The following is a 19,983-nucleotide window of genomic DNA, read 5'->3' as shown; positions in this document are numbered from 1 at the left end:
TACAAATATTTATATTAATGTATAAAGACATGTTTTGCTCTGATTTTCTCCTAGGCACTTAAAACCATTCTTTGCTGAGACATAACCTTGTCATGTTTTGTTAAAGAGAAGAATATAGAAACAAAGCACTCGCAATTAACTGATCTTATCAGGATTAAATTCTACATTTTTTAGTTTGCATGTTGCAGACCATCTGGGGGTATACTTAAATACATTGTTGATAATTTAAGTGACTGTAATATTTATTGTTTACTTTAGTTAAGAACCAGGAGCTGGACTCTTCTGCTGGGTATCTTCCTTCTGTGCTTAGCAAGATAACCTCGATTCCTGCTGGTTCTGTGGGCATTTGCACTGCAAAGCATTTCTTACTGGGTTTGCAAAGCAAGGGTAATGTGCTCTGTGGGTGTATGTGTGTCTGTGCACCCTCACCCCCTATTCCCACTGCCATCTCTGTTCACTTACTTTCACATATCAAAACTTCTTTTTCTCAATCTATGTAAATCTTATTAAAAAGTTTAATGAATCCCTTTTCCCAGACATATAGAAACACTAATAAAAGTTTTATGTATTAAATTTTCCTCAGATATTTGCATTTCAGCAAACCACAAAGTCATTGCACAGATGATGGTGACTGATTACAGCATTGGTCATATCATTATTACAAGACCAGCCTTAAGTCTCATTTTACTTGACAGAATGCAAAATAAAATGAAGATAATGTGAAAAACAATGGTGTAGTTTAACGGATGTGGTGGATTGGGGATTACATTATGTAAAGTGACTGCAGAGGTATATGCTAAATCTCAGACACTCTTTTTGAGGAAAATGTAGTAATTTCAAGGAGCAAATGTGTGGGTAATAGCAATATAGAAAGGTAAGCTTTAAGGCTAGAAACAGTAATAAATCTCTGACATTTTAAAATAGTTGTAAGTTGTGTGACTAATCAGAAATATTCTATTTTCTTTCTTAACAGACAGTATATATCTCAAAACTATCCATTATTCTTCCTGAGGATCTTGGTTCGGGAATATTTATGAAATAGCCTCATAGTATACCCATTTTAATTCTCCTGTCACAATTTCTTTCTTCAAAGTTGTGATGTTCTCTAAAATATAATGAGGACCTGTTTGAGAACTTGCTAACAAAAGCTGGAAGGAAGCTCAGTTTTGGTTAAATCCATAGACTTTGCCCACTTTAGGAGTTCAAGAGACACCATGTAGGGACTTCATGTCTTTATTGCTTTGGTTCATGTTACTTTGCAAAAAGTAATATTTTAAGAAATATAAATCATTCTGGATATGAATTGTGATGTGATAGTATCGATCTATAGTGTATACTGCTAACCTAAAGTTATTGTTTCGATCAGTTTTGGGGACACTTTGTTTTTTTTTTTTTTTTTTGGTAAATGGAGTCTCACTCTGTCACCAGGCTGGAGTGCAGTGGCATGACCTCAGCTCACTGCAACCTCTGCCTCCTGGGTTCAAGCGATTCTCATGCCTCAGCCTCCTGAGTAGCTGGGATTATAGGCACGCACCACCATGCCTAGCTAGTTTTTGTATTTTTAGTAAAGACGGGGTTTCACCATGTTGGCCAGGCTGGTCTCGATCTCCTGACCTCATGATTCACCCGCCTCAGCCTCCCAAAGTGCTGGAATTACATGCATAAGTCACCGCGCCCAGCCGATCTTTAATATTTTATATTCCCTATTGCCATCATGACTTTGGCAAGAGAGTGATAATTTCCTTTGAGTATCTTCACTGTTTCAGAGGTAGATACCTAAGAAGAAAGTTTACTAAGGAATTAAATCACAGATAACCACTTTTTTTCTTAGGATGGAGTCTTGCTCTGTTGCCCAGACGAGTGCAGTGGCGTGATCTCAGCTTACTGCAACCTCCGCCTCCCGGGTTCAAGCAATTCTCCTACCTCAGCCTTGCGAGTAGCTAGAATTACAGGCAACTGCCACCATGCCCAGCTAATTTTTTTGTATTTTTAGTGGAGACGGGATTTCACCATGTTGACCAGGCTGGTTTCAAACTCCTGACTTCAAATGATCCACCCGCCTCAGCCTCACAAATTGCTAGGATTACGGGCGTGAGCCACCACACCTGGCCAACAACCACATTTTAAATCACTTTCCTGATAATATCCTTTCTACCTCAATCAGAAAACATTAAAATACAATGAAACTACCACTTAAATGTGAAGTATTTCTTTTCCACCAGATATACAGATATATTAAATTTATCATCCATTGACTTTGACTTTTTTTTTTTTTTTTAACCCCAAGTTTATAACCTCCACCTGCCAGGCTCAAGTGATCCTCCCACCTCAGCCTCCTTAGTGGCTGGGAATATAGGCACATGCCACCACACCTGGCTAATTTTTTGTGTTTTTGGTAGAGATGGGGTCTTGCCACATTGTCGAGGCTGGTCTCGAACTTCTGGACTCAAACGATCTGCCCGCCTCACCCTCCCAAAGTGCTGGGATTAAAGGCGTGAATCACCTCACCCAGCTGACTTTGACTTTCAAAACCAACTAACTAAATTACCAAGGTTTAATATGATATTCCCCTTATAAAAGATAACTTTTATACTACGTACCAGTTGCTAGCTTATAATTCTTTCCTCTAACTACTTTTTTCTTTTAGAAACCTATTAAGTCTCATTTTTTACTGTTTTTAAAAGGCTTGGAAGGTGTTAAGGATTTTTTAGCACTTTCTGCATAAATTGTTTACTAGACTCTTCAAGTTTTAAAGATCATTTCACTACTGAAACCAGATACAAGAGCTTGCATAAGAAAATAATCACTTTTTATTACAAAATTAATACATACTTATTTTAGAAAGGTTAGGAAATACAAAAAAACCACAAACTAAAAGATCGTTTGCAATCCCATGATTATTAATATTTTTGTACACCTTAAAATCTTTTTCTTGTTTTTTGGGGATGGAGTCTCGCTCTGTCACCAGGCTAGAGTGCAGTGACGTGATCTCGGCTCATGGCAACCTCTGTCTCCCAGGTTTAAGTGATTCTCCTGCCTCAGCCTCCCGAGTAGCTGGGACTATAGGCACATGCCATCACACCCAACTAATTTTTGTATTTTTAGTAGAGACAAGGTTTCACCATGTTGGCCAGGATGGTCTCAATCTCCTGACCTCATGATCCACCTGCCTCAGCCTCCCAAAGTGCTGGGATTACAGGCGTGAGCCACCGTGCCTGGGCACCTTAAGATCTTTTTCGTGTATATATGTATACATTGGAAAATACAATTTTTAAATGGCTAAGAAAGCATAACTGATCAAGAGGAGGGTTTAGTCTTTGAATTATATAGAAAGATAAAGTGAGACAATAGCAGTGTGTTTTCTTACTTTTAATAGAGAAAGGAGTTGTTTTTCTATTGCCACTCAAAGGTAAAATTGGTCTTCACTAAGTGGGGAACAAGTGACTAAATGTGTGGGGATAAAATTACTACACAGATACTCTTACATGGCTCTTATGTAGCAAAATTTTAGAAAAATTTTTAGAATATATTTTCACTTTGATCTCTTAAAGGATAAGACAGTCTTGTAAGCATAACTGTGGTTCTTTTTCTTTTTTTTTTTCTTTGAGACAAAGTCTCACTGTCGCCCAGGCTGGAGTGCAGTGGCACAATCTCAGTTCACTGCAAGCTCCGCCTCCCGGGTTCACGCCGTTCTCTTGCCTCAGCCTCCCGAGTAGCTGGGACTACAGGCGCCCACCACCATGCCCGGCTAATTTTTTGGATTTATAGTAGAGACAGGGTTTCACCGTGTTAGCCAGGATGGTCTCCATCTCCTGACCTCGTGATCCGCCAGCCTCGGCCTCCCAAAGTGCTGGGATTACAGGTTGAGCCACCGCGCCCGGCCAACCGTGGTTCTTTTGATAGTCTCTTCAAATATGTAAATCCTTACTTCAGAAATAACCTGAAAAGAAAAAGACTCTGGATTGCATTTAATGGAGAGGCAGCAAAATACCTATAAAACACCCATATCCTGCTTTTTTTTTGAGCTGGAGTTTTGCTCTTGTTGCCCAGGCTGGAGTGCAGTGGCACAATCTCGGCTCACTGCAACCTCCACCTCCTGGGTTCAAGCGATTCTCCTGCCTCAGCCTCCCAAGTAGCTGGGATTACAGGCACGTGCCACCACGCCTGGCTAATTTTGTATTTTTAGTAAAGACAGGGTTTCTACATGTTGGTCAGGCTGGTCTCGAACTCCCCACCTCAGGTGATCACCCGCCTTGGCCTCCCAAAGTGCTGGGATTGTAGGCGTGAGCCACCGTGCCCAGCCCATATCCTGCTTTTAATGATATCTGGAATTCATAGGTCAAAAAAGGGGTAATTTATAACTCATAAAGGCACATGTATAATCAGGGTCTGATGATTCTGAGACATAATCCCTTTGCATAAATAGTTTTTGAGAGAAAGCCTTTAGGAAAAAAAATCTTGTTTTCTTCCCCAAAACAAAGAAAATACTGAATTATCATACTTAGCAGGAGCCATTGACTTTTTAAATGAAATTGAGAATCTTCAAATAATGTTTCTGTTCCATTAAATATTTGTCTAGCATTCTTTTTTTCATATTATTAAAACCAACTAGATATCATTGTAGTACTTTATAGGCAGCCAGTCTTTCTATCATAGCATCTTTTTTCCTTTTTCTTTTTCTTTTCTTTTTTTTTTTTTTTTTTGAGATGGAGCCTCCCTCCTGTCGCACAAGCTGGAGTGCAGTGGCACAATTTCAGCTCACTGCAACCTCCGCCTCCTGGGTTCAAGCGATTCTCCTTCCTCAGTCTCTCGAATAGCTGGGATTACAGGTGTGCACCACCACGCCTGGCTAATTTTTATATTTTTAGTAGAGACGGGGTTTCGCCACGTTGGCCAGGCTGGTCCTGAACTCCTGACCTCAGGTGACTCACCCCCCTTGGCCTCCCAAAGTGCTAGGATTACAGGTGTGAGCCACCACACCCGGCCAGCATCTTTTTTCTTATAGATTCCCCATCAATTCAGGTAAGCAACGTCTAGATTAACACCTTTGAATCACATTAAGTCTCAACTTTGCCTTTTTGTCACTGAGAATGGTTCAGGCACAGCCATATATTATCTTCTACTTGAGAAGATCCCTTTCAAGTTTTCAGGCTAATTTGGTATGTGCAGTTGCAGTCTTATATAATCCAATGGCCCTTGATGATGGTCACAGCCAAAGGCAACAACACTGTCAGTTAGAATTCTTTACTGATACTAAATGCCAAATTCTGGGTGTCTTGTGACATGGAGACTTTGTATCTTCTTCTGACCAATCTTATCTTCTGGCTTTTCAGCCTTCTTATATGTAAAAATGTAGTGTCAGCCACTAAGAACAGACTGTTAAGAGGAGTTTGGACACTGTTTGTACTTTTCAAAGTTAGAGTCAGGTTTGCTATGTGTTATTTTGAGCATGATAGGACATGTCCTGAAGCTGGGCACACTGGCATGTGCCTGTAGTCCTAGCTAATCGGGAGCCTGAGGTGGGAAGATCCCTTGGGCCCAGGGATTTGAATCCTGCCTGAGCAACATAGCAAGAGCCTATTTCTAAAAAATAAATATATACAGGAGTAAAATAAATAGGACATGTGCTTTGGTCCTACTTGAAATACCTTCTGGTGTCATGGGAAGAAGATGGGCTCTAGAACCAGAGATAGATCTGAGTTTAAACAGTAGCTGCCCATCTGTTCATCCATAAAATAGAAATAATGACTACTACATAATTATTCTGTCAATAATTCAATGAAAAAACATGCTAAAGTGATTAGCACAGCACCTGGCACATGGTAAACATACAAAAATATTAGTTTTCTCTTATTTTACTGATGGAGGAGATAAAATGCTGGACTAGACTATGAGTCTGGTCAAATGAGCCAGTGTTTATTTCTTCCTAAACGTGCTTTTCTAAACATTTTAGTTACTGAATAGCACAGGGCAAAGAAGAAGTTCTCAAGTGACCTGGATTTACCCAACATACCTTCAACATGTTTTTACTGAGCATCTATTACATACCAAAAATTGTACAAGAAAGAGAGCTAAGTAAGACAATAACAAGTTCTCATCCCCCAAGGATTTCATAGTCTAATGGAAAAGACAGATGAATATGCCAGTGATGATAGGGTACAATGGGAACAAAAGAGGACTGTTATCTAAACATATTTTAAGCAGCCAAGGAAGATCTAGAAGAAATGACAGTTGAGCTAAGTGTGGACTTCCAGGCAGAAGGAATAACATTTACAAAGGCACAGAGGTAAGAGAAAGATGCTCTGTCCTAGGAACTAAAAATAGTTGAAGTAATGGGGAGAAGGATATATGTGGAGGTGTAGCTGGATGAAGCTGGAGAGAGAGGTAAGGGTCAGATTTTAAAGTGTTTTCTGTCTTACTAAAACCCAATGAAGGGTTTTTAACTAGAAAATTGAATTTTCAATGTTTAGTTTTGGAAATAAGCACTTTAGCAGCATGATAGATGACACATTCAAGGAAGGTTTGAGATAAGAAGGAAGGAAGAAAGGAAAGAAGAAAAACTGTTGATGGCATTTGTGGTAATCTGGATGAGGTATTCTAAGAGCTTTAACAGGCCGGGCACAGTGGCTCACACCTGTAATCTCAACAGTTTGGGAGGCCGTGGTGGGCAGATTACTTGAGGTCAGGAGTTCAAGACCAGCCTGGCCAACATGATGAAACCGTGTCTTGACTAAAAATACAAAAATTAGCTGGGCATGGTGGCACGCATCTGTAACCCCAGCTACTTGGAGGTTGAGGCAGGAGAATCACTTGAACCCGGAAGGTGGAGGTTTCAGTGAGCTGAGATTGCACCACTCTACTCCAGCTTGGGCGAAGAGCTTGAACAAAGGTAGTAAATGTGGGAATTGATGAGGGAAACATTAAAGCAAATAGATAAAGGAGATATTAAAATGGAATAAAAATGCTTTGGTGACATAATCTCTGGGGGTTAGCGGATAAATATAAGGAAGGAGTTGAAGATGATTCTCAGAATTCTGGCATGGATGACTGAATGGATGTATATACCTTCTACCAATATGGTGGAAATGATGGAGGGGCCAGATGCGGTGGCTCACTTCTGTAATCCCAGCACTTTGGGAGGCTAAAGCAGGTGGATCACCTGAGGTCAAGACCAGCCTGACCAACATGGAGAAACCCTGTCTCTACTAAAAATACGAAATTAGCCAGGCGCGGTGGCGAATGCTTATAATCCCAGCTACTTGGGAGGCTCAGGCAGGAGAATCGCTTGAACCTGGGAGGCAGAGGTTGCAGTGAGCCGACATCACGCCATTGCACTCCAGCCTGGGCAACAAGAGTGAAACCCTGTCTCAAAGAAAAGGAAAAAAAAAAAAAAAGAAGAAATGATGGAGGAAGTTGAGGAGGGATACCCAGACAGCAGCAGAGATGAGTTTAGTTTGCAACATGTTGCATTCTACACCCCTGGGAGGATGCTCAACAAATAGTTGTCTCTGTTGTCCTAGAGATCTGGGTAACACCATCAACTGGAAAAGCTGATTTGACCATATGTGAGAGTGCTATAAATGGTAATCCAACCTAACTGTTATGTTTTTCTTTTATTTCTGAAGACTAGTACATATTAGGTGCTCAGTAAATATTTGTTGGGTTGAAATTACTGTGTCTAGGCCGGGCGCGGTGGCTCAAGCCTGTAATCCCAGCACTTTGGGAGGCCGAGGCGGGCGGGTCACGAGGTCAGGAGATCGAGACCATCCTGGCTGACACGGTGAAACCCCGTCTCTACTAAAAAATACAAAAAAAACTAGCTGGGCGAGGTGGCGGGCGCCTGTAGTCCCAGCTACTGGGGAGGCTGAGGCAGGAGAATTGCGTGAACCCGGGAGGCGGAGCCTGCAGTGAGCTGAAATCTGGCCACTGCACTCCAGCCTGGGCGGCAGAGCGAGACTCCGTCTCACAAAAAAAAAAAAAAAAAAAAAAGAAATTACTGTGTCTAGGGCTTTTATCATTGTTCTCTTCTATACATGCTTTGGAAAACAATAGGTTGATCTGTCTAATTTAACTCAGCAGTAGGCAAGTGTGGGTCAGGTGGTGCTGACCTAAGTAATGTTTGGTTCACAAATAGCTTCTTGATGACAGACTACCACTTACCACTTGAACAAACTGGCACAAAATTGGCTCTTACTTGATTATCTTAGGTATTTTTCTGATTATTAATCAGCCTTCTCAGTTGTGACAAATTGTTTAAAGAAGCCCAAAGTTCCTCTCCATGTGAATGGGTTCAGATAGCTATTCACAATGCTAGGACTAGCATGTAGCAATTTCAGAAAGCCTATTTGTTTTGCCAGCTGATCTATTTTTGAACAGCTCTGTAGCCACTTGCCTGACTCAAAAGAAACAGTGAGATAAGTGCCCTGGAAAGTAGCATAGCATCTTAACAATATGACAGATTCATTCTAGTGTCCCCCAGGCCCTAGCACATTATAGGTGCTCTGCTCATTGGTTGGTTGAATTAAATGAGGAAGTATACAATATGGTTTCATATACAGTATGTTATTGTATTTGATCCTCAGAACCCTATAAGTCAAACCAAGTATTATTTTCATGTTAAATATGGAGAAATTCATATATTCTTGTCAAGAATAATTGCTGTATCTCAGATACATTTGCAGACAGAGACAGCCCTGTTGTCAGTCTTTCAGTTCCATCTTTCATATCTTAAGTCATATTTGTTGTCAGCCAATGAAAGATCTACCTAATATGAATTCAACTGGTGCCAGTTTGAGATGATTTTGAGTTGCATGTTTCCAGATGGCTTGGGAGTGAAGCTGGCCTGAAGTTCCTGTGTGTAGTGTGTCTTTCCTTGCCTTTATAGAGCCCTGGTTAATATTAATCAAAATGGAGGCTGGTTTACAAGTTAAGGAGCAGCAGTGATTTTCCTAATATAATACATGTAACATTGCTTTGAGTACTACAATGTGTAAGCTGGTTCAAACTATATTGTTTACTCATAGGAACACCTTCTTACCTTCTTTTTTTCTTTTTGAGATGGAGTTTCGCTCTTGTTGCCCAGGCTGGAATGCAACGGTGCGATCTTGGCTCACCGCAACCTCTGCCTCCCAGATTCAAGCAGTTCTCCTGCCTCAGCCTCCTGAGTATCTGGGATTACAGGCGTGTGCCACCATGCCCAGCTAATTTTGTATTTTTAGTAGAGATGGGGTTTCTCCATGTTGGACAGGCTCGAACTCCCAACCTCAGGTGATCCACCCACCTTGGTCTCCCAAAGTGCCGGGATTACAAGCGTGAGCCACTGTGCCCAGCCAGGAACACCTTCTTAAGAGTTCCTTTCTGTATTGTTTCTCTGTGGTTTATAATATGGTCAAAGGCTCTTACCAATATTTCATGCCTAAGCGGCTTATATACAGCTCTCTGGTGAGCATATGCAGATGTCACTTGCCATGACATTTGGCTTTGGTTAGGTCATTTCTTTTTCTTCTTTTGACTTTTATTTTAGGTACATGTGCAGGTTTGTTATGTAGGTAAATTTGTGTCATGGGGGTTTGTTTTACAGATTATTTTGTCACCCAAGTACTAAGCCTAGTACCCAATAGTTATTTTTTCTGATCCTCTCCTTCCTCCCACCCTCCACCCCAAGTAGGCTCTGGTGTCTGTTGTTCCCCTTGTATCCATGTGTTCTCATCATTTAGGTCCCACTTATAAATGAGAACATGCAGTGTTTGCTTTTATTGTTCCTGTGTTCGTTTACTAAGGATAATGGCCTCCAGCTCCATCCATGTTCCTGCAAAGGACATGAGCTCGTTCTTTTTTATGGCTGCATAGTATTCCATGGTGTGTGTGTGTGTATGTGTGTGTGTGTGTGTATATATATATATAGATATAGATCACATTTTCTTTATCTAATTTGCCATTGATGGGAACTTAGGCTGATTTTATGTATTTGTCATTGTGAATTGTGCTACAATAAACATACACATGCATGTGTCTTAATGGTAAAACGATTTATATTCCTTTGGGTATACACCTCGTAATAGGATTGCTGGGTCAAATGTTAGTTCTGTTTTTAGCTCCTTGAGGAATCACCACACTGCTTTACACAGTGGTTGAACTAATTTACACTCCCACCAACAGTGTATAAGCATTCCCTTTTCTCTGCAACCTCACCAGCATCTGTTATTTTTTGACTTTTTAATAATAGCCATTCTGACTGGTGGGACATAGTGTCTCACTGTGGTTTTGATTTGCATTTCTCTAATGATCAGTGATATTGAACCTTTTTTCTTATGCTTATCGGCCACATGTATATCTTCTTTTGAAATGTGTCTGTTCATGTCCTTTTGCCCATTTTTTAATGGGGTTGTTGTTTTCTTGTAAATTTGTTTAAGTTTCTTACAGATGCGGGATATTAGACTTTTGTCAGATGCGGAATTTGCAAATATTTTCTCCAATTCTGTAGGTTGTTTACTCTATTGATAGTTTCTTAAACTGTGCAGAAGCTCTTAAGTTTAATTAGATCCCATTTGTCAATTTTTGCTTTTGTTGTGATTGCTTTTGGCATCTTCATCATAAAATCTTTGCCAGTTCTTAGCTGGGCACGGTGGCTCATGCCTGTAATCCCAGCACTTTGGGAGGCCGAGGTGGGCGGGTCATGAGGTCAGGAGCTCAAGACCAGCCTGGCTAACATGGCGAAACCCCGTCTCTTCTAAAAATACAAAAATTAGCCAGGCGTGGTAACACACGTCTGTAGTCCCAGCTACTTTGGAGGCTGACGCAGGAAAATCACTTGAACTCAGGAGGCAGAGCTTGCAGTGAGCCAGGATCACACCACTACACTCCAACCTGGGTGACGGAGCGAGATTGTGTCTCAAAAAAAAAAAATTGCCAGTTCCTGTGTCCGGAATGCTATTGCCTAGGTTGTCTTCCAGGGTTTTTATTAGTTTTGGGTTTTACATTTAAGTCTTTAATCCATCTTGAGTTGACTTTTGTATATGGTATAAGGAAGGAATCCAGTTTCAATCTTGTGTATATGGCTAGCCAGTTATCCCAGCACCATTTATTGAATAGAGAATCCTTCCTTTCCTCATTGCTTGTTTTTGTCAGCTTTGTTGAGGATCAGATAGTTGTAGGTGTGTGGTCTTATTTCTAGGTTCTCTATTCTGTTTCATATGTCCGTTTTCATACCAGTACACCATGCTGGTGTTTGTTTTGTTGTTGTTGTTGTTGTTTTCTTTTCTTTTCTTTTCTTTTTTGAGGCGGAGTCTCACTCTATCACCCCGGCTGGAGTGCAGTGGCTTGATCTCAGCTCACTGCAACCTCCACCTTCCGAGTTTAAGCAATTCTCCTGCTTCAGCCTCCCAAGTAGCTGGGACTACAGGCACATGCCACCATGCCCAGCTAATTTTTGTATTTTTGTAGAGACAGGATTTTGCCACGTTGGCCAGGGTGATCTCGAACTCCTGACCTCAGGTGATCTGCCCACCTCAGCCTCCCAAAGTGGTGGGATTACAGGCATGAACGGGGTTTTGCATTGTTGGCCAGGCTGATCTCAAACTCCTGACCTCAGGTGATCTGCCCGTCTCAGCCTCCCAGCGTGCTGGGATTACAGACATGAACCACCATGCCCAACCCACCATGCTGTTTTGGTTGCTATAGCCCTGTGGTATTGTAGAGATCTTTAACCTTCCTGGTTAGCTGGCATTCCTAGGTATTTTATTCTTTTTGTGGCAAGGTTATTTATTTTTCACATGACTCATTCATTTCCTACTAGTGTGAATTCCTTCTTCTTCCACCTAGAGCACCTTTCTTTTAACTTAGGAATAGGTCCATCTACTGGGATGGTATCTTCTCATCCACATGCTCTTCCAGGTACAGTGGTCCCGCAGTATCTGTGGGGCCTTGGTTCCAGGACCTCCCCTGGATACCAAAATTCACAAATGCTCAAGTCTTGGATTAAAAATGACATGGTATTTACATATAACCTATGCATATTCTCCTGAATACTTTAAATCATCTCTAGATTACTCATAATACCTAATACAATATAAACGCTATGTAAATAGTTGTTATACTGTATTCTTTAGGGAACAATGACAAGAAAAAAGTCTGTACATATTCAGCATAGATGCAGTTTTTTTTCCAAATACTTTTGATCCATGGTTGGTTGAATCTATGGATGCAGAACCCACAGATACAGAGTGCTGACACTACTTGCTTTAGAACTGTTTTTCCTGTGGAGTGAGGTATTCGGCCCAGGAGGGAGCTCTGTGTTTACAGGATTTATTTCTCTTGGAGGTTGGAAGTGTTGTGTCTTTCATCTGTGAAGAAATACATATCAGCTGCTGGGTCATTTTAATTGTTACAAAGAAACATTTCACCATTTTTGATATCATGTTTGATGTCATGACAATGATTGAAGTAAGCCTGTGCTAGATGTACTCAACTTCTGTCTCCCTGACAGCTAGTCTAGATTTTAGCTTCTCCATGCAGGGCTAGTGTGAGAATACATACGGTTTGGAAATATGAAACATTTTTCAACCTGATTAGGTTCCTTACGAATATGTTTTGCCTGTAATCCCAGCACTGTGGGAGGCCATGATGGGAGGATTAGGGGAGGCCAGGAGTTTGAGATCAGCCTGGACTACATAGTGAGACCCTGTTTCTACAAAAAATGTAAAACCTAGCCAGGTTTTGGTGGAGCATGCCTGTAGTTCTAACTACTCTGGAGGCTGAGGCAGGAGGATCCCTTAAATCCAGGAATTCAAGGCTGCAGTGAGCTATGGTCACACCACTGCACTCCAGCCTGGGTGACAGAGTGAGACCCTGTCTCAAAGAAAAAAAAAACAAACAATATATTTTGACTGACTCACAAATTGCATTGTGTCCTGTGCATAGTAATAACTTAGGCATTTAGGAATGACAAAGTAACTCCTTTAAGTATGTTACACAAGGAAGACCATAGGAATATAAATTGCTGGATAATTGTTTTTCAGATTAACAACGCTATAGAAATAGGACCAAAATGAGGTTGGAACTGCTTAAGCTGCTGATAATGTGTAGTGAACAGCAGTTCTTCCTTTTGACCATGTTATCAGCTAAGATTCATAGTTTATATTAGTAGCAATATTTTTGAGGCTTCCAAAAATCACTGTTGATTCTCAGAGTTCATTCTCCCACTTATACCTAATCTTCTTGCTTTTGTATGTGTTCATTCATTTGTAGAGTATAAATGGCATTCGCACAGAGGAGGTGGCTGTCGTGACAAAGGGGCCATCTACTAACCCTGACTCTGAATGGGAGGGTCCCAAGCATTCGGTAGTTCCTAGTAAAAGCCAGATGACCACCCCGTCGGAGTCTCTGCAAAGCTTTGCCTTTGGCTCCCTCTCCATAAGCAGCAAGGAGACAGAAGAGAAGGAGGAGGGGGCAGCTGGCTATCTTGATATTAAGGAGATGCCAAGAGACCCAACTGGGGAATGTATAGGAGTGGAGGAACAGGCCGGTGCCTTAAAGTTCTCAGTAACACCAGCTTCCTGTCAGCTGCAACCTGGTGAAAAAAAGGCAGAGAGTAGTGAAGAACATGTTACACCAGGAGAGCCACTTGGAAAACAAAATGGATCATTTCTTGACTTTCATGTGGGTAACCAGTTCCCCACCCTCATTCGAAGTTTCCAGGTAGTAACTTATTCAATGATGCAGGTCTAATGACTGTCTTTGGAAGAGGGCCAGAATCTGTCCTGTGTAGGAGATGGTGGTGGTGTGCTGAGGGTAGTGGCCTCCCTGCTGTTTTCAAAATCACAGAGTAAAATTAAAGTCTTTGATTGTGCCAAAGAAATTCATTCAGAGCAGTTAACTCCATGGCTAGAAATGCTTTCTTCTCTGATAACTGAACAACACTCCAGCTGTCGGTCTTTATGAAGCTGGTTAAGTGTGTTCATCTTTTCCTTGCTCAAGTGTGGGCCATGGAAAGAGGTAAATTGTGGCAACTTCTTTGGCGAGGAGGCTTCAGTGTTCTGAGACCATGCTTAAAAAATTCAAATACTCTTAATTAAAGGGGCAACTCATCTTCTTACGAGATTTCAGGCCCCAAATTATTTATGTACTGCAGCCACATTGTGCAGCCCACCACTCCCACTGACCCCACCCACAAGAGCTTCCAGGATCATAGGCACTGATTTCCTATGCTAAGGTGGTTGGCCACTTAACCTTATCACAATCAAATGGTAGTTTCAGGGTGATTTATACTCCTGGGGAAGGTGAGGAGATGGACAAGAAGGCCTTTGATGTTCCACTAATGTTCATTCTTCTGAAATTCTGGGATTAATCACCAGGTGGTGGTAGAACTGATTGTTTTTTTCTTTCCAGTTTTCCAAATACTGTCTCTTCTCAGTAACTCCAAAGTGAATCTCTGACATTGATTTGAAAGAAGTTAATGAAGTCGAGGGTAATGCATTCCATTGCCACTGCTGTTTCGTGTACCATTTGTACTTAGTGGAGGAAATGTGGCTGATTTTCTTAAGTATAATGGTACAGACACAAGGACAAATCAAAGTGATTGCTATTTGGCAAATCGTTTTATATTCAAATTCTGAAGGTCAGTCTGAAGTGTTTTATATCACCAGTCATAACTGTCTGATCTTACAGCTTTCCAATAAGCTTATGAAAGTTATTACAGTAATGCCGCTTTTTAATATCCCTCATGATTTGACACCTTGTCAGGGTTACTTTGGAATACTGTTGAAGTCTTGGGCAGAGTAAACACCTTTGGAGATTGAGCTAGCCCTTTACTTAATTAAAGCTAACACTTTGATCAGATCAGTGTCAGAAGATTACTTCTCCATTGCCTTCAGAAACACTCTAGTAACTCTTTCCTTACTGCTTCACAGCCTCCCCTGGTGAAGACACAAACTGTCACCATCTCAGATAATACCAATGCTGTGAAAAGTGAAATCCCAACCAAAGACGTCCCTATTGTCCACACTGAGACCAAGACCATCACTTACGAGGCTGCCCAGGTAGGACATGGTCTGATGCTTCAGAACCAAAGGCTGCAAACAAAATTAATAACCTTTCTTCACAGAGTTTCTGGTCATTTATCACCAAGAATACCAGGTTTTTCTGGGGCAGTTCTTTTTAGAAGAGATTACTGGTCTAAGAAGGTCCCAGACTACTTTATCTAAAGCAAAATATTGAGCAGGACACACTGGTGTGTGCCTGTAGTCCCAGCTACTCAGGAGGCTGATGTGGGAGGATCTCCTGAGCCCAGGAAATTCCATCTGAATTTTTTTTTTAAAGCAAAATTGCCTTAGATCTGATTGCTTATATCCACCCAATTCATTTGCATAAGGCAGTCTAGTGTAATGGTTGAGAACATGGGATTTGGGTCCAAAAAAGCCTGAGTTCAAGTCCTGGCTCCTCCACTTACTAATCTGGACAAGTAATTGAGTATCTCTGAGCCTTGATCTCCCCTGCCCATGATGTTAATAATATCTACCTCATGGTGTTATGAGGACCTAAGTATTTTTTTGTTTTTGTTTTTGTTTTTTTGAGACAGAGTCTCACTCACTCTGTTGCCCAGGCTAGAGTGCAGTGGCACAATAATCTCAGCTCACTGCAACCTCTCCCTCCTGGGTTCAAGTGATTCTCCTGCCTCAGCCTCTACAGTCATGTGCACATGGCTAATTTTTGTATTTTTCGTAGAGTTGGGGCTCACCATGTTGGCCAGGCTGGTCTCAAACTCCTGATCTCAAGTGATCTGCGCGTCTCGGCCTCCCAAAGTGCTGGTATTATAGTTCTTTTTAGAAGAGATTATTGGTGGCCGGGCGCAGTGGCTCACGCCTGTAATCCCAGGCCAACATGGTGAAACCCTTTCTCTACTAAAAATACAAAAATTTGCTGGGCATAGTAGCAGGCATCTGTAATCCCAGCTACTCAGGAGGATGAGGCAGGAGAATCATTTAAACGTGGGAGGTTGCAGTGAGCTGAGATTGCTCCACTGCACTCCAGCCTGGGCAACAGAGCAAGAGTCCATCTGAAAAAAAAAAAAAAAAAAGAAGAAGAGATTACTGATGAGCCACTATGCCTGGCTAAATTTTCTTTTTTGAGACAAGGTCTCACTCTGTTGCCCAGGCTGAAGTGCAGTGGCATGATCTCAGCTCGCTGCAGACTAGCTAGACCTCCCAGGCTCAAGCGATCCTCCCACCTCTGCCTCCCAAGTAACTGGAACTACAGGTGTGCACAACTGCACCTCACTAATTTTTTTTATAGTGACAGGATTTCATCACGTTGCCCTGGCTGATCTCAAATTCCTGGGCTCAAGGGATCCACCTGCCTTGGCCTCCCAAAATGCTGGGATTACAGGTGTGTGCCACTATGCCCTGCTAAAAATTTTTTTACTTCCTACTTTCAGTAAAATGTCTCTTTCATTTTTGGTAGTTTGAATGGACTAGAGTTGATTTGTGTTGAATTGTTTTTCTTTTGTTACTCAACAGAAGCCAAAAGTAAGAAAAACAGTTCCCTCTATAAACTGAACTGTTATTTCATTCCTGCAACAAATACTTATTGAGCATTCACATATTAAGCCAAAGCAATGTACAAGGTGTACATAGTCCCTACCCCCTGGAGCTTACATTCTAGTTAGGAGAAACAGGCAATAAGGCACATAAACAATGTATAAGTAAATTTCAGACAGTGGTAAATGCTGCAAGGAAACTAAAATGGTGTAAAGAGTTAGACAATATGGGATTACATGAAAGATTGCTACTTTGGGACTAGGATAATCAGGGAATTCCTCTCTGAGGAGGTGATATTTTGGCTGAGGTCTGAATAATGGGAAAGAGATTACCCATGTGAAATTCTGGCAAGGTGCTTTCACATAAATCTTTTCACTTAATCCTCACCTCACCATGAACTGGATGATGTTTTCTCCATTTAGGAAACAGTGTGGCTTGGTAATTTAAAAGCATGTGCATTGCCGGGCACGGTGGCTCACGCCTGTAATCCCAGCATTTTGGGAGGCCGAGGCAGGCAGACCACCTGAGGTCACTAGTTCGAGACCAGCCTTACCAACATAAAGAAACCCCGTCTTTACTAAAATACAAAAAAATTAGCCAGGTATGGTGGCTAATTAGCCATGAACTGGTGAGGTGAGGCAGAGGCTCCCTTGAGCCCAGGAGTCTGAGGCTGCATGAGCTGTGATTGTGCCACCGCACTCCAGCCTGGGGGACAGAGTGAGGCCCTGTATCAGAAAAACAAAATGAAATAAGGTAGGGAGAGGTCTGGGGCCAGGAATATGACTAGAACATCTCTGGAGTAATGCTTGTAAAGAACTACAGTGTCTGAAGAAACAAGAAAAAAGAAATGTGTCAGTCGAGAGAGACAGAGAAATGAATGAATAGGTCTTGACAGTGAAGGGGACTAAAAAAGAAAGGAATAGGAAATTGCTTTAAAACTGTACACGCGGCCGGGCGCGGTGGCTCAAGCCTGTAATCCCAGCACTTTGGGAGGCCGAGACGGGCGGATCACGAGGTCAGGAGATCGAGACCATCCTGGTTAACACGGTGAAACCCCGTCTCTACTAAAAAATACAAAAAATTAGCCGGGCGCGGTGGTGGGCGCCTGTAGTCCCAGCTACTCGGGAGGCTGAGGCAGGAGAATGGCGTGAACCCGGGAGGCGGAGCTTGCAGTGAGCTGAGATCCGGCCACTGCACTCCAGCCCGGGCGACAGAGCGAGACTCTGTCTCAAAAAAAAAAAAAAAAAAAAAACTGTACACGCTATTAGCCAGAGGATATAGGAAATAATTACTCTACATGACAGAGAATCCCTTTAAGTTGTCACTAACATGGAGACAAGCTAAATGTCCGTCAGTGGAGAGCTGCTTAAATACATTATGGTACATCCAATTAAGGTAATTCTGTGTGGCCTTTAATTAAAGCTTCTTATGGGAACAAGCTACATGATAAATAGGTAAGTGAACAGGCATGGTGCACTATGGTGGTACTGTTTATGGCAGGCAGAAGGGATATATATTGCAGCTATGTGTGTTTAGGCTTGTATATCAATACAGTCTCTGTGAATGGGTACTAAAAAAACAAAACAAAAAACCAACAACCAAAACGTATAGTGGCCCCTGATGAAGGAGACTGAGACTGCAGGACTTGGCTCGGGAGTGGGAGGGAAACTGACTTTTTACTGTACAACATTTTGAAGTTTTAAAATTTTTATAGCATAGACATAGCCAAAAAAGTTTATTTTATTATTATTATTATTATTATTAAGAGACAGTCTTGCTCTGTAGCCCAGGCTGGAGTGCAGTGGCATGATCTCAGCTCACTGCAACCTCTGCCTCCTGGGTTCCAGTGATTCTTGTGCCTCAAACTCTCAAGCAGCTGGGATTATATGTGCGTGCCACCACACCTGTCTAATTTTTATATTTTTATTTTTATTTTTATTTTTGTTTGAGACAGAGTTTCACTCTTGTCACCCAGGTTGGAGTGCAGTGGTGCCATCTCGGCTCACTGCAACCTCCACCTCCTGGGTTCCAGCGATTCTCATGCCTCAGCCTCCCAGGTAGCTGGGATTACAGGCACCCACCACCACACCCAGCTAATTTTTGTATTTTTAGTAGAGATGGGGTTTCACCATGTTGGTCAGGCTGGTCTTGAATTCCTGACCTCGTGATCCACCCGCCTTGGCCTCCCAAAGTGCTGGGATGACAGGTGTGAGCCACCGCGCCCAGCCTAATTTTTATATTTTTAGTAGAGACAGGGTTTCACCTTGTGGGCCAGGTTGGTCTCAAACTTCTGGCCTCAAGTGATCAGCCCACCTCAGCCTCCCAAAGTGCAGGGATTACAGGCATGAGCCACCGCACCCTGCACCCCCAAAATTTAAATGGTTCAAAATAAATTGTTTTAAAAGTTAGAGCCACACTGCCCACAGAAGTCCATGTGGTGTGAACGTAGGTAGCTCCTACAAAAAAAGGAAACAGAAGCAATCATTTTAAAATATCCTAACATATTAGAGAAATATAACGGCAGCGTGATATGCTCGACAGAGCCCATGGACTTTGGAATTAGAGTGACTTGGGTCTTAATTCTGACATTTGCTAGTTTTGTGATCTTGGGCAAGTCACTTGTCTTTTTGAGCCTTAGTTTTCTCTTCTGAAAAATACTTTGATCAAGTTATTGAAATAAGCACAATGTTTGCCTGGTACTATTAGCTATTCAAAATGGTAGCTATTATTATATTGCATTGTTAAACATTTGCTTTTATTTCATTTTAACCAGGCTTAAGACAGTCAGTCAAGATACAAATTGCTTTTTATTTTTTTATTTGTTTATTTATTTATTTATTTTTGAGATGGAGTCTCACTCTGTCACCCAGGCTGGAGTGCAGTGGCGTGATCTTGGCTCACTGCAACCTCCACCTCCCAGGTTCAAGCGATTCTCCAGCCTCAGCCTCCCAAGAAGCTGGGACTACAGGCATGCGTCCCCATGCCCAGCTAATTTTTGTATTTCTAGTATAGATGGGTTTTGCCATGTTGGTTAGGCTGGTTTCGAACTCCTGATCTCAGGTGATCTGCCCACCTTGGCCTCCCAAAGTGCTGGGATTACAGGCATGATCCACTGCTCCTGGCCCACGTTGCTTTTTGTTACTGATGCTAGACAGTGGGGTAGAGTGGGGAAGAGTGTTGACTTTCGAGTCAGAGTCAGATTTCCTGGCTTTGAACTTGCCCTGTCACTTACTAATGTGCAGTCAAATTACTAAATCGCCATGTGCCTCAGTTTCCTCATTTGTAAAATGTGGCTAATAGTTGTACCTCATAGGGTTGTTGTCAGGAATAAATGAATTAATGCACATAAAAGGTTTCCAAAGTGCCTGGCAGATAATAATTACTAGATACTCATTTGCAATTGTTATTATTTATTTACTATTTCTACTTTTGCTTTTATTATCTTGCTAGA

General features: G+C 41.8%; 1 protein-coding gene across 32 annotated transcripts in view; it reads left to right on the top strand.

The window, feature by feature from the left end:
* The window catches only part of LOC105495208 (erythrocyte membrane protein band 4.1), a 234,181-nt gene that overhangs the window by 197,668 nt on the left and 16,530 nt on the right, over nucleotides 1-19,983 (top strand). For 16 of the 32 annotated variants that reach the window (XM_071097457.1, XM_071097455.1, XM_071097393.1 and 13 more), the window contains one exon: nucleotides 14,907-15,035. The exons of 2 other annotated variants lie outside the window; for them this stretch is intronic. In XM_071097457.1, coding sequence (XP_070953558.1) covers nucleotides 14,907-15,035 — 129 coding nt within the window. Of the gene's footprint in view, nucleotides 1-13,245; nucleotides 13,696-14,906; nucleotides 15,036-19,983 lie in introns of all 32 variants that reach the window. 14 more of the 32 variants (XM_071097384.1, XM_071097329.1, XM_071097362.1 and 11 more) reach the window with 2 other exon arrangements.

Source organism: Macaca nemestrina, chromosome 1, assembly GCF_043159975.1.
Source record: "Macaca nemestrina isolate mMacNem1 chromosome 1, mMacNem.hap1, whole genome shotgun sequence".
In the NCBI taxonomy this organism is placed as follows: Eukaryota; Metazoa; Chordata; class Mammalia; order Primates; family Cercopithecidae; genus Macaca; species Macaca nemestrina.
Note: the sequence above shows the minus strand (reverse complement) of the source record. Positions and strands in the feature narration are given on the sequence as shown.